We start from the raw sequence: 12,916 nt of genomic DNA on the forward strand, positions 1-12,916 counted from the left end.
ACCATTTCCAGTTGCTTCACTAATGCTCCTTTTTCTATCATAAGGTCTGACGTTCACTGATGATGCAGAATGTTCCATTCCATTTGCAACTCATCCACAAATGAACCAGCCCATAATCATATACAGGTCCTCCCCAGCTTATGAAATTCTACTCATGTACAGCCCATACATACGAGTGGATGTTTGGAAGATTGGTGGTATGGACTTGCTGGCTGCTGTGGGGTTGCAGGCATCTTCTGCTATGTGGGAATTCTGTTTGGGTTACAGTTTACAGGAACAGAACCCTGCCGTAACCTGGGGAGCACCTGTATAGGAAGCCCCAGCCAACAGCCATGGGCTGATAAGTAGCAAGTAATATTTGTACTGCAGAGTGACAGGCAATGACTATCTCCATCAAGAGCAAGTCTAACCATCTATCATTGACATTTCATGGCATCAACATCCTTGGTGGGACTTGGTGGAAACTCAACTGCACCAGCAATACACAAGTGCAGGACAGAGGCCGAGAACCCTGTGGTGAGTGATTCACGTCTGGCACCCCAAAGCCTTTCCATTATGTACAAGGCACAAGTCAGGAGCATGACAGAACCTCTCCAACTTGCCTGGATAAGTGTCGCTCCAAGTCTTCAAAAACTCAACACCATACAGGACAAGGCAGCCTGCTTGATTGGTACTACATCAACCACCTTAAACACTCATTCATTCCTCCTTCCACTACTGGTGCACAGTAATTGCAGTGTGTACCAGCTACAATATGTACAGCAGTCATTCATGTAGGCTACTCCAACAGTGCCTCCCAACCTGCAATCTGTATTACCATGAAGGTCTAGAGCAATAGGCAGATGGGAACAAGTTCCCCTCTAATTTTTACACCATCCTAGCTTGGAAATATATCACTGGTCCTTCATCATTGCTGGGTCTAAATCTTGGAATTCCCTACCCAACATCATTGTGGTTGGACCTATATCAGGAAGACTGCAGTTGTTCAAGAAAGCAGCCCACCACCATCTTCTCATGAACAATTAAGTATGGGTAATGACCTTGCCAGCAATGCCCAGTTCCCCCTAAAAATGAGCAATCAACTTCGATTTCTGTATTAAACTACATGCGTGGGTCCTAGAATTTGCAGTATGATTTACTTCTCAGTAGTGATGAGCACCGAAGGCCTCAATATTATTTTACTGCAAATTTCTGATCAATATTCTATTTTTAAAAAATGCAACAAGTCAAAACCTGCACATTTGTAGTAATTTCAGCACCAGAGATATTGACTAGCAGCATTTAGCATGTCTTTGAAGAGATATTTAAATTGAAATGAACAAGCCTGAAAGTTTGGGTGGTTTTAGTGCAGTATGCAGGCAAGCAACCACTTTGCTCAGTGCATTTTAACAGTGGAGTGGGCATCTTGGACGGGATCTCTTGGGCCTTGTCTGTTGCTACTGCAACATTTGAACATAAGTAAAGGCTGGCATAGTATTGTTATTATTTTTAAACAATATTTAAAATATGTGATGCTAATATAAAGTGCAAAAATATTTTTGCAATCACTGAAAAATTTAATTTTTTTATGTTAATTGATAAAATCAAATCTTGTTTCAAAGTTTAAAGTAGAAACATGTTTCATTTCCCTTCATATTTATTCCTAAGGAGATATTGATGAATTTTATTTATGATGCCAATACATATGTTGCTTGAGATATCTACCATACTCAGATCAATATTTATGCAGAAAAACATCCCTGAAATACTATAGATAAGTGCTCTCTCAAGGTTTGGAAAAGATGATCCTGATGAATCAAGAATGCTTTTACCTCTTCATAAACATTATCAAGCAGATATTGATGAAAGATTTGAAGAAAACAATTCATTTCCTCTCAGTTCACTGCAAACTTTCTTTACACCATTTTATAGTTCCAATGATTCCATTTTAAAGCATTTAAAAAAAATCTCTGTGATTGTGTGTTTTTACCTTACTTGCTACTTTAATTGATCATTTAATTGGTGTAGCTGTCAAACAAGCATTGCTTCACCGAATAAACCCTGCTGAAAATGTTCTTTTTTAAACCTTTTTGAAGTACAGAGAGTAACTTAAACCACGAAAGAACAAAGTAAATTTTCCCCAGGGGTTCAGGAGATCTATCAGGTCACCAGCTTATCCAAGACCTTTCGCAAATGTATGTTAATGGACACATTGGAGACTTTGCTGTCATTTAGTCATGCAAAATTGTGGGACACTTAAATGTGCTGTTCTTTTCTCAGCAGGTAACCATATAATTTGGCTGTTAAATGATGTAGCACAGATCAGTCTTGAGTAACAATGACTTGCCATTGTTTAAAATTATTCCAAAATGTAATACAATATGTATGCATCCACTAGGAATGTTATGGTACAAGCTGCAATGTATCAGAAAAGCATAAATGACCACTATTGCTTGGGAAATGGATTATATTCATTATGGCCAAGAGTGGCAAATTATTGCAAAGTACTGCCTATATTTAATACAGGATGTTGCAATGCTGTTTGATCTTGAAGGAGAGTTTCAACGTTAAACTCTTTGAGTTCTGCAAAACAGAAAAAAAATCATACAGACATAAAATGCACATCCTCCCCACAACAATTCTCCAACCTCAATTTCAAGGGATTACAATGGAAAATTCAATCTATTGAGGGAGGTCATACATTTCCAGTACTGTAACCCAGAACAACTAGGACTGTTACAACTGTTTGCAGAACTTCATCCGACAAAACCAAAGACTTTCATAGGAGCTACACCTCCTGAGCTGCCAAAACAAAATTCTGAGAATAAAAGATGGTGCATCTTTTAGTCCTCGTGAAGGGTCTCGACCCGAAACTTCAACTGTTTATTTCCCTTCATAGGTGCTGCCTGACCTGCTGAATTCCTCCAGCATTTTGTGTGTGTTGCTCCTGATTCCAGCATCTGCAGAATCTCTTGTGTCTCCATGGTGCATCTATTTGTGTTTTCCCAAAACATTAAAAAGCTCTTTCAAACTCTATAAAAAGTGTGACTTGATAAAAAAGCTTCATGCATAAAGTCTGAGACAACAGATATAAATGTGGACTTTCTGTCAAAACTGAACATTTAATCTAAAAATTGCATTTGAATATAACTACATAAATTATTAATATTTTGGGAGTTATGATGGAACTGTTATACATGTGAATCAAGATCTTTGTCAAATTAGATGCAAAACACGATGATGCTTGAGGAACTCGGCAGGCCAGGCAGCATCCATGGAGAAAAGCAGGCGGTCAATATTTCGGGTCAGGCCCCTTCAGAACTGAAGATAGGAAAAGGTGAAGCCCAATATATCGGAGGGAAAAGCAGAGCAGTGATAGGTGGACAAAAGATGGGAGGTGGGGGTGGGCACAAGGTGGTGATAGGTACGCAGAACAGTTGTGCTTCGCAGAACACCTGCGTTCCGTCTGCAACCGCGATCTGCATCTCCCTATTGCCAGTCACTTCAACTCCCCCTCCCATCACAGATAATGTCAGTCCTCATCCTTCTCCATTGCCAGAAGTCCAAGTGCAAACTGGAGGAACAGCACCTCATTTTCCATCTAGGAACCTTGCAGCCTAACGGCATGAACATTGAATTCTCCCACTTTAAGTAATCCCCACAAATAATTCCCCCCCCCCCCCCCCCCCCGCACACCCCAGCCATTCCTCTTCTTCCCTTTCCTGGCCTTTCTCTCTTATTTCCACCCTTTTTCCCTCCTTACTTTTCACCCATGCCCCAGTGGATCTGCTCTCCCCTCCTCCCCCGCACCTGCCTATCACTATATCCTACCTGCATCTACCTATCACCACCTTGTGCCCACCCTGCCTCCACTCTTTTGTCTACTTATCACTTCTCTGCTTTTCCCTCCTATATATTGGGCTTCCCCTTTTCCTATCTTCAGTCCTGAAGAAGGGTCCTGACCAGAAACATTAGCTGCCTGCTTTTCTCCACGGATGCTGCCTGGCCTGCTGAGTTCCTCCAGCATCATCGTGTTTTTCATCTAGATATTCCAGCCTCTGCAGCCCTTTGTTTTTCTTTGTCAAGTTATACTGGGAAATCTCAAAATATTATCTAATCAGATATATGTAATTCAAAATGTTTGCATGGATTTTCTTTGTTGGCTCAGCAGCTAAATGCACAGCTCAGTGCATATTTGAGGCAAAGGCTACTAAAGAACATAATTCAACCCTCATTACTTTTATTTAACCTTCAGCAATACCTACATAGTGCTTGCTGAATACTTGCTTACATAAGTGGAAGTGTAAGATGAGCTCTTCACAAAACATAACTCTGTTGGAATCTACATTGACAAAGTAATCAGCTTGCAAAGATTTGTGATGCATAGCTTAAAATGATGAGGATCTATTTTGAAATATTGATGCATGTAATTTCATACAGTCAAAGATCATGACAAGTTCAGTTCCAGTTCACAAAGAGGTGCAGACTTGGCACTGTATGTTTAGAGTGACAAGACTGTTCACATATAGTTTATGAGTACGAAACATCATTTCACTGTGGACTCCAAGACAAAAATAAAACTGGTAGAGTACAAGCAATGCTACAAATATAATGGTTCCCTGCACCAACTCAAAGCCTTTTCTGGAATACAATGTGACATTAAGGGATGAACAACTTACACATATTTGTGGATGTTAACAGAGAGAAAAAAACCTCCAGATATGAGTGGATGATGAATGCAGGGCAAATCTCCCACTGAGATCCTCTAGGCTCTGCTGGCAGGCAAGTTCATAACTGTGATGTTTCCAAGCAGAGCTTTAAGAAGTCTTCCACTTAATAGAGTACAGACCCTGCAACACCCATGTCGTGCCAGAGTGCAACTGGGCAAAGGCAACTTCTGCAGATTTCCCAACCCTCCAACCACTGAGGCTTTCCCATTAAAATGAATGAGAACAGCACAGTTACAGGTGGAAATTGCAACAACCCCGACAGACAGTGGAATATCAACATTGGGATTCTTTATAGGAAGGTGTGATGGTTCAGATTTGTTCGATAGGATATATGGCTTAAGAATCTGGTAATTTGGCATTTGTGTTCCACTCAAGCCTTCTCCAGTCTTTCCTCAGCTAAGTCTATCAGCCTAACTCCTATACCTTTCCACCTTACATATACTTGTTCATCCAGCTGCCCCTAAAATGCATCTACGAACAAACCTCTGTGGTAGCAAGTGCCACATTCTCACCACCCTCTTCTGAATTCCCTACTGGATACCCTGGTAATTATCTTTGAGTCATTCACCACACAAACAGGTGCTCTGGTCCATCATATGTCCATGGTGACCATTGTACTTATCTATGCTAGTCCCATTTACCTGCATTTGGCCCATAGCCTTCTATGCCTTGGTGATTCAAGTGCTTGTCCAGATGCTTCTTAAATGTTGTGAGAGTACCTGCTTCCACCATCTCATGCAGCACATTCCAGGTTCCAACTACTGTGTGAAAAATGTCCACTTTAGATCTGCTCTAAAGCTCCTACCTCCCCAGCTTTTCTTGATCTTCCAAAATGCATAACTTTGCACTGGTCAGGATTAAACTCCATCTCGCATAGCTCTCCTAAACTTTCCAGCTGATCAACACCATGCTGTAGTTTAAGACAATCCCACTTGCTATCGACAACACCATACATTTTCATGTCACCTGCAAACTTACTAATTATATCCTTTGTGGCAGAATATACACTACTAAGCTAGGTTCAGTACGGGTTTAAAATAACCACTTCTATTCAATTCTATCCCTCTGGAAATTAAAAAAAAAACTAGATATTTGGTTTAAAAAGGCCTTTCTAATCTGTGGTACTTAAAAAAAAACTGATAAATGTCTTTGTACTCAGACATCCCTTTGTTTCTCCACTCCAACTAGACACACCCCCCCAAGTATCACAACCTTTCCATTCTTCGCACCAAGATTATTTGCCCAATTCCAAGTTTATTAATGTCCTATTATAAGTAATTGCAAATCTCCTTTATAATGAATATTCCCTTCAATTTAGCATCATCTGCATACTCAGAAAATTGTGCTCAATTTCAAATCGTTCATGTAAATTGTGAACAGCCACAGTACGAGAAGTGATCCTTGTGGAACAGCCCTACCCACTACCATCTTCCATTGACACCCCTTACTCTTGCTGTTTTCTGTCTAGAAGCCAGCTAGAATCCACTCTTCAATGTCTCCCAAATCTGTACTTTTTGACCTTATCCATTAGTGTACTTTCGAAGCCTTTTTGAAACTCTAGATAAACCTATTGCATTAACATTGTCTATTATCTGTTACCTTTTCAAAAAAATCATTGTTGGTGAGCAAGAAGTCCAATGCTTAAATCATGCTGACTAAACTTTTTCATACATTTTCTTTCAAGGTGTTCTTTTATTCTCTCAATTGGTCAGGATGATGTTTTTCTTATCACTAATGATAAGCTGATTGCTCAATAATTTTTTGAATATGTTCTCTCCTCCTTCTTAAACAAAGACCTCAGGTTGGATATTTGGTAATCCATTGACACATCCCCTTTTCCTAACATTATTAAATAAGCTCACTAATTCCTCTGCTATCCCTTTCCTACTTTTAAAAATGCATGGGTGCAACCCATCCACGTCAGTAGGGGAATATCCTCTGTTACTTCGATTCCTATATTGCTCTTTTATATCTTAAATGTTTAAGGTGAGAGGGGTAAAGTTTAAAGGAGATGCGAGGCAAGATTTTTGTTTTTACAGAGTGGCAGGTGACTGGAACGTGCTGCCACGGGAGGTGGTGCAAGCAGATACAATAGCAACATTTAAGAGGGATTTAGACCATGAAATGGCATAGATTGGCATCATGGTTAGTGCAGATATGGTGGGCCAAAGGCCCTGTTCCTGTACTGATCTATGTTCTAAATGCATTTATCTCATTAGTCATCTCACCACCAAATGCCTTGTCAACCTGTTCCATCTGGCTGGTAAGTACCAAAGAAAAATAATGATTTATTATTTGTGTCGTATCCCTGTTGTTACCCCTTTTTTATGTCCATTCCTTAATGGCCCTGTTCATATTCTAAACTTTTTAATTGTTTGTGTGTATTACTTGACTGTTTTGTTTCCCAACTTGGTAATTTAATTCCATTCTTCCTTTGCCTTTTTTTTACTTCTCTCCTCATTCCTTGGTATTCTTTTATTGTGGACTCCTGTTATCTATATACTTAATTAATGCCTTAAAGTTTATGCTTAATTGTTCCTTTATGTCTTTATTCATCCATGGAATCTCATGAGTATTTAACTATTCTTCCTTTGCAACAGAATATATTTTTCTTGCACTCCACTGAACACTGCTTCAAATGTTTGCCAGTGTTGAAAGTTAAAAAAAACTCAATGTTAGAAATGTGAAATAAAAACAGAAATTGCTGGAAACACTCATATCAGGTAGCATCTGTGGAAAGAGAAATAGTGAATGCTTCAGGTTCAAAACCCCTCTCATCTTTATCTCTAATTCTTCCCTTCCATTTCTGTCTTCATCTGAGGGTTTAGGCTAGCCACAAACTTCCATTACAACCCACAAACCTCCACAGCTACCTTGATTATAGATCTTCCCACCCTGCCTCCTGCAAGGAATTCATTCCATTTTCCCAGTTCCTCTGTCACACCAACTCCAATGAGACAATCCACACAGGTGCCTCCAAAATGTCTTCCTTCTTCCTTAACTGTGGTGAAGAGACCGTGACCACATTTCATCCATTTCCCACAATCTCTGCTCTAACCTTCTCTCGCCCTCCCCCCCCCCCCAGACTGAAAAAGAACAGGGTTCCCGTCTCCCACCCCAACTGTGTCCTCATTCAGCAGATCACCCTTTTTCAATTTCCACCAACTCTGACAAGATTCCACCCCCAGATACATATCCCGGTTTTCATTCAGCATTTCGAAAGGATCGCTCCTTTCAAGACGTCCTGGTCTGCTCTGCACCGACCACTCACTGTCTTATAGCACTTTCCCATTCAGCTGGAAATTCAACAGTTATCGTTTCACCTCTTTCCTTCCCACCATCCAAGCAACTGAAAGTCTTTCAAAGCGAGGCAGCAATTCCAACCTAGTGTGCTGCATTTGGTGCTCACGGTAAGGTCTCCTCTACATTAGAAAAACCAAACACAGATTGGGTGATCACTTTATGGAGCATCAGTGTTTAATCCATAGGAGTGATCCTGAACTTTTGGTTACCTGCCACTTTAATCCCTATCCCACACCCACTCTGATCTTTCTGCCTGTGGTCTCCTGCACTGTTACATTGAAGCCCAAGGAACAACACCTCATTTATTTGGGCATGCTGCAGCTTTCCAGACTCATCATTAGATTCACCAACCCTAGGTAACTCGCCCTTTCTTTCTGTCTGTATTAGAACTGGCCATCTCCACCCATCTCCATTTTGGCCCAATTTTTCTTTTTTCTGGTTGTATAGTCTGGCCTGCTGGGTGAGTCTCGTTGTCTTGCTATCAGCAATGCATTACAAAGACAAAGAAGCATAACCTGATCCTATCTGCAACCCCTATTGCTACATCAACTCAAATGGTTTCATCCTATCAGATATTCCTTTTGTTCTACCCATCTCTCCCCCACATTTTCTGCTACTGAGAAAACTTGTTTTTCTCCCTTTCCGAGCTCTGATGAAGGATCACGGGCCTGAATCCTTAACTGTTTCTCTTCCACAGATGCTACTTGACCTTCTGAGTATTTCCAGCGTTTTGTTTTTGTTTCAAATTACCAGTGTTACTTTACATCACAGTTTATCAACCTTGTTGCCCATTTTATCCTCAATTCCTCGGATTAAACATTCTTTGAATCAATAACTGAATATGTCCTCTCTTATCATATCAAAACATATTATATTATGACCATTATTTTATGTTTCCTACTTCTACCTGCTCTGGTTCATTCTGTATTACTGGATCAAATAGCTAATCTTCCTCTGGGCTTTTTACATATTGGGTGAGCAGTGAGGTACCTATTGCAGAAACTTATTCCCTCATCTCCATTCTTACCTCTATAGTCCAATTAATCCCCAATGATTATTATTCTATTTTTTTACTCTTTTCCCAAATTTGTCTAATGCATCATCCTTCACCTCTCTTCCACTATTATCTGTAGACCAAGCTTATTAATGTGATTGATCCTTTATTATCTTTTACCTTAATCCAAATGGGTTTTATTTTTGTCTTCAAAAAAAAACAATAAAGTGAATAGGAGGAGGGGCTAAGAGGGGGTTAAATTGTTCCCAACGCAAGTGAAGTATTTAAACTAGATTCTAAAAATTATTTACATTTAGACCTCAAGTCTATAAATAAAACTGCAAATCAGTCTGTCCATTAGTAACTGCAAGTGGAGTGGGAAAAGATATGGAAGACTAAGCATAATTTTATGATCTCTAAAAATATACACTAGTGAACATTTTAAGTGACTGACAGTTTGCAGTGCTGGAAAATGTTAGGGGAAAAATACACATTCATGGGCTAGACATTCTACACAATCAAACATAGTGTATCTGATTCTCAAATTTCTGCATAACAATTCAGCCACTCTGGAGTCAAAGATTCAGCCTTTCAGAAAGTGGAAGGGGGCTGTCACTTATTACTATAATGGAATCCTCATCACCACTGAAATTCTTGTAATTTTCCACACCTCTCAATGGTGATTTCAGCAGAATGGTGCTGTTGCCACTGAGGGTGTTAGTTTCTGAAGTATTTTTCTGGAATACATCAATTTTACTCTTATCTTTGCTGTGCTTGGACATTAATTGTGCTTGGGCATTTTTCCCTAGAACAGTAACACTGACTACTTGGGACTGATTGTTGGTGCTACAAGTTATACCAGTGATAGGCCTGGATTTGTTCTGCTGAACACGAGGTTGGCCTAGTTTTGAAGTGCAGAATGGGATCATGGTGTTCTCCCCAGCTCTTAATTTGATGCCTCGTTTTTGCTTTCTATTTCTCGAATTCTCTGTATCACTGTCTTCACTAGACAAATATGTGTTACAACACACACTTGTCGCAATTGTTGATCCACTTCCACTCACCAGTTTCATTTTGGGCGGTTTGCTTGCCTTGTTTTTCTCCTCTATGAATGAGATGCTATTCGGCTTTGAAATTTGGTATGAATACATAGTTGGATCATGAATTCCAACAATCTTCTCCACTGAGTCTTTTACATTCTTCTTTTCAGGCACAGTCGATGGCCTAGTACGATGACCAGCAGTTTTGTGAGAAGTACACATTTTTCTTCCTACTTGCTGAGGATGTTGATTTTCTGAGGATAGACTCCTGGTGAGCTTCTCTTGATTGGAATTCTTTGAGAGTTTTTCTTCAATAAGGGACTCAGTATTTGCTTCAGCAGATGGCAAATCACCTTTAACAGAAGCAGAACACAGCAAGGAGTTGTTTCCACTGGACTTAGAATTTGGTTGAGGCAGAGATAAAAACTGCCGTGAATTCTTCAGTAGAATTCGATCTTTTAAAGGCAGCTGGTCAAAATCTTCCAACATGGATGTATCCTCATAAAATAATTTCATATTTTTTCGAACACACTCTTGAGAAGGGACTGCAGTGTTTTCCTTCAATGCCTCATCCTCTATTAATTTGATGGAAGAGCTAATGGGAACACAACAATTCTCACTAATCTGTAACTGAGCTTGTTCGGAAGTTTCAGGTTGTATTATTGGAGTGCACTCTGAAAGTGATGTACTAAATGATTGACTCCAGTCAATGTCACTCAAGTGCAACTCTGCTACTAATAAAGATACTGAAGGGGAAACAGTACAGGGACTCATCCTATTTTCTGATGCTTTGAGAAATAATGACTCACTGTCAGATTTTTCTTCTTCTGCACTCTGATTATTTGCAGGTTGGGAAATTTCATTTGTTGACTCCCTCCAGAATTCTTTGGGTAACACAGAATATTCAGTAGAAAAGCCAGCAGAAGAACTAATGTGTGTGCAGTTGGAGGCATTTGTCTCTTGACCTGTATTTTTTGGACCAGGTTCCATTTTTGCAGTCAAACCTTTATGGAAAGGTTGTAAACTCATCCCAGACATTAGATGTGTGATTTCATCAGGTACTGTTGTTGTCTTGTCTTTTTTCTTACTTTTACCTGAAGTAAAACACAAAAAGAGATCCATCTTTAAAGGGAAAGATCTAAGTTAATTTCCATTTCACATGTTGTGGAAATGTTAATAAATGAACTTAAGAGAAGGTCAAACAATAGTAGTGCAATTGGCTGGAAAGTCTTAAATTACAAGAGGAAAAATGTTCCAAGCACGGGATCAGAAAGTATAATGTATATTAAGGGATGAGTCTAGAAATACATTGTCAGGTGATCTAAATGCACTCGATCATCATTTTAACGCACTGCCCCTGAAATTCATTCCAATGAAGACAACAGAGTGAATTTCAGCAAGAGTAGAACATACTGATTCTGCTGGAATAAAGAACAGAAATTGCTAAAATTACTCAGCAGATAAGGCAGCATCTGTGCAGAGAGTAACAGTTAATATTTCAGATTGTTTACCTTTCAGAACTGGTGAAACATTATGAATCTAAATTGTTAACTCTTCTTGGTCAGATGCTGCCTGACCTACTGAGTATTTCCAGCATTTTCTGTTATTTCAGAATGGCAGCACCTGTAGTTATTTTGCTTTTCAAGTGCTAATTTCACTGTGTAGTCCAGAATCAGATTTACTATCACTGACATACGTCGTGAAATTTGTTGTTTTGCGGCAGCAGTACAGTGCAAGACATAAAAGCTACTATAAATTACAAACATAAATAAGTAGTGCAAAAGAGGAATAACAAGGTAGTGTTCATAGACCATTCAGAAATCTGATGACGGAGGAGAAATATTGAGTGTGGGTCTTCAGGCTCCTGTACATCCTCTCCAATGGTAGTAATGTGAAGAGGGCATGTCCTGGGTGGTGAAGGTCCTTAATGATGGATGCCACTGCCTTGAGGCACCACCTCTTGAAGATGTTCTCAATGGCAAGAAGGATTGTTCCTGTGATGGAGCTGGCTGAGTCTACAACCCTCTGCAGCCTTTTTTGATCCTGCACATTGGAGCCTCTGTACCAGGCGGTGATGCAACCAGTCAGAATGCTCTCCACTGTATGTCTGTAGATATTTGCAAGAGTCTTTGGTGACGTACCAAATCTCAAACTCCTAATGAAGCAGAGCCGTTGGTGTGCCTTCTTCGTGATTGCATCAATGTGCTGGACCCCAGGATAGATCCTCTGAGATCCCAGGAACTTGAAGCTGCTCACCCTTTCCACCGCTGACCCCTCAATGAAGACTGGTATGTGTTCTCCCAACTTCCCCTTCCTGAAGTCCACAATCAATTCCTTGATCTTACTGACGTTGAGTGCGAGGTTGTGGTTGTGACACCACTCAACCAGTTGATCTATCTCATTCTGTACACCTCCTCATCCATTAAGCTCTACCAAATGGGGACGAATTTCTAGGCAGAGAGGCTTTTTGATAGTGCATGGCGTCACCAATAATCTCTGTAAATTACTATTCCTGGAACATCTGCATGCATCAGTACCACAAATAGCTCAATTTTTTAAAAATTCCAAATTAATTTTAAATGAAGTTTCTTTCCTCCCTCTGCTATAAATTAGGTGTGGGTCTGTGGACTCTGGAATCAGGTGGTGCCCCTCCATCCAATAGGTCGAGGGGCAAGTGGTGTTGAGGAAGCAGGGAGTCTGCACGTGGACAGGTTGGGAGAATGGGCAAAGAAGTGGCAGATGGAATACAGCGTAGGGAAGTGTATAATCTTTGGTAGAAGGAATAAAGGTGTAGTCTACTTTCTAGACTGGGACCAAATTCAGAAATCAGATGTGCAAAGGGACCTGGAAGTCCGAGTGCAGGATTCCCT

General features: G+C 40.1%; 1 protein-coding gene across 4 annotated transcripts in view; it reads right to left on the reverse strand.

The window, feature by feature from the left end:
- Positions 1 to 2,449: 2,449 nt before the first annotated feature.
- LOC127575450 (flap endonuclease GEN homolog 1) overlaps positions 2,450 to 12,916 on the reverse strand; it is a 35,210-nt gene continuing 24,743 nt past the window's right edge. For 3 of the 4 annotated variants that reach the window (XM_052025334.1, XM_052025335.1, XM_052025336.1), the window contains one exon: positions 7,810 to 11,140. In XM_052025334.1, the coding sequence (XP_051881294.1) occupies positions 9,582 to 11,140 (1,559 nt within the window). In that variant the 3' untranslated portion in view covers positions 7,810 to 9,581. Of the gene's footprint in view, positions 2,563 to 7,809; positions 11,141 to 12,916 lie in introns of those variants that run through there. The other variant, XM_052025337.1, reaches the window with a different exon arrangement.

This window comes from Pristis pectinata, chromosome 10 (genome assembly GCF_009764475.1).
Source record: "Pristis pectinata isolate sPriPec2 chromosome 10, sPriPec2.1.pri, whole genome shotgun sequence".
NCBI lineage: Eukaryota > Metazoa > Chordata > Chondrichthyes > Rhinopristiformes > Pristidae > Pristis > Pristis pectinata.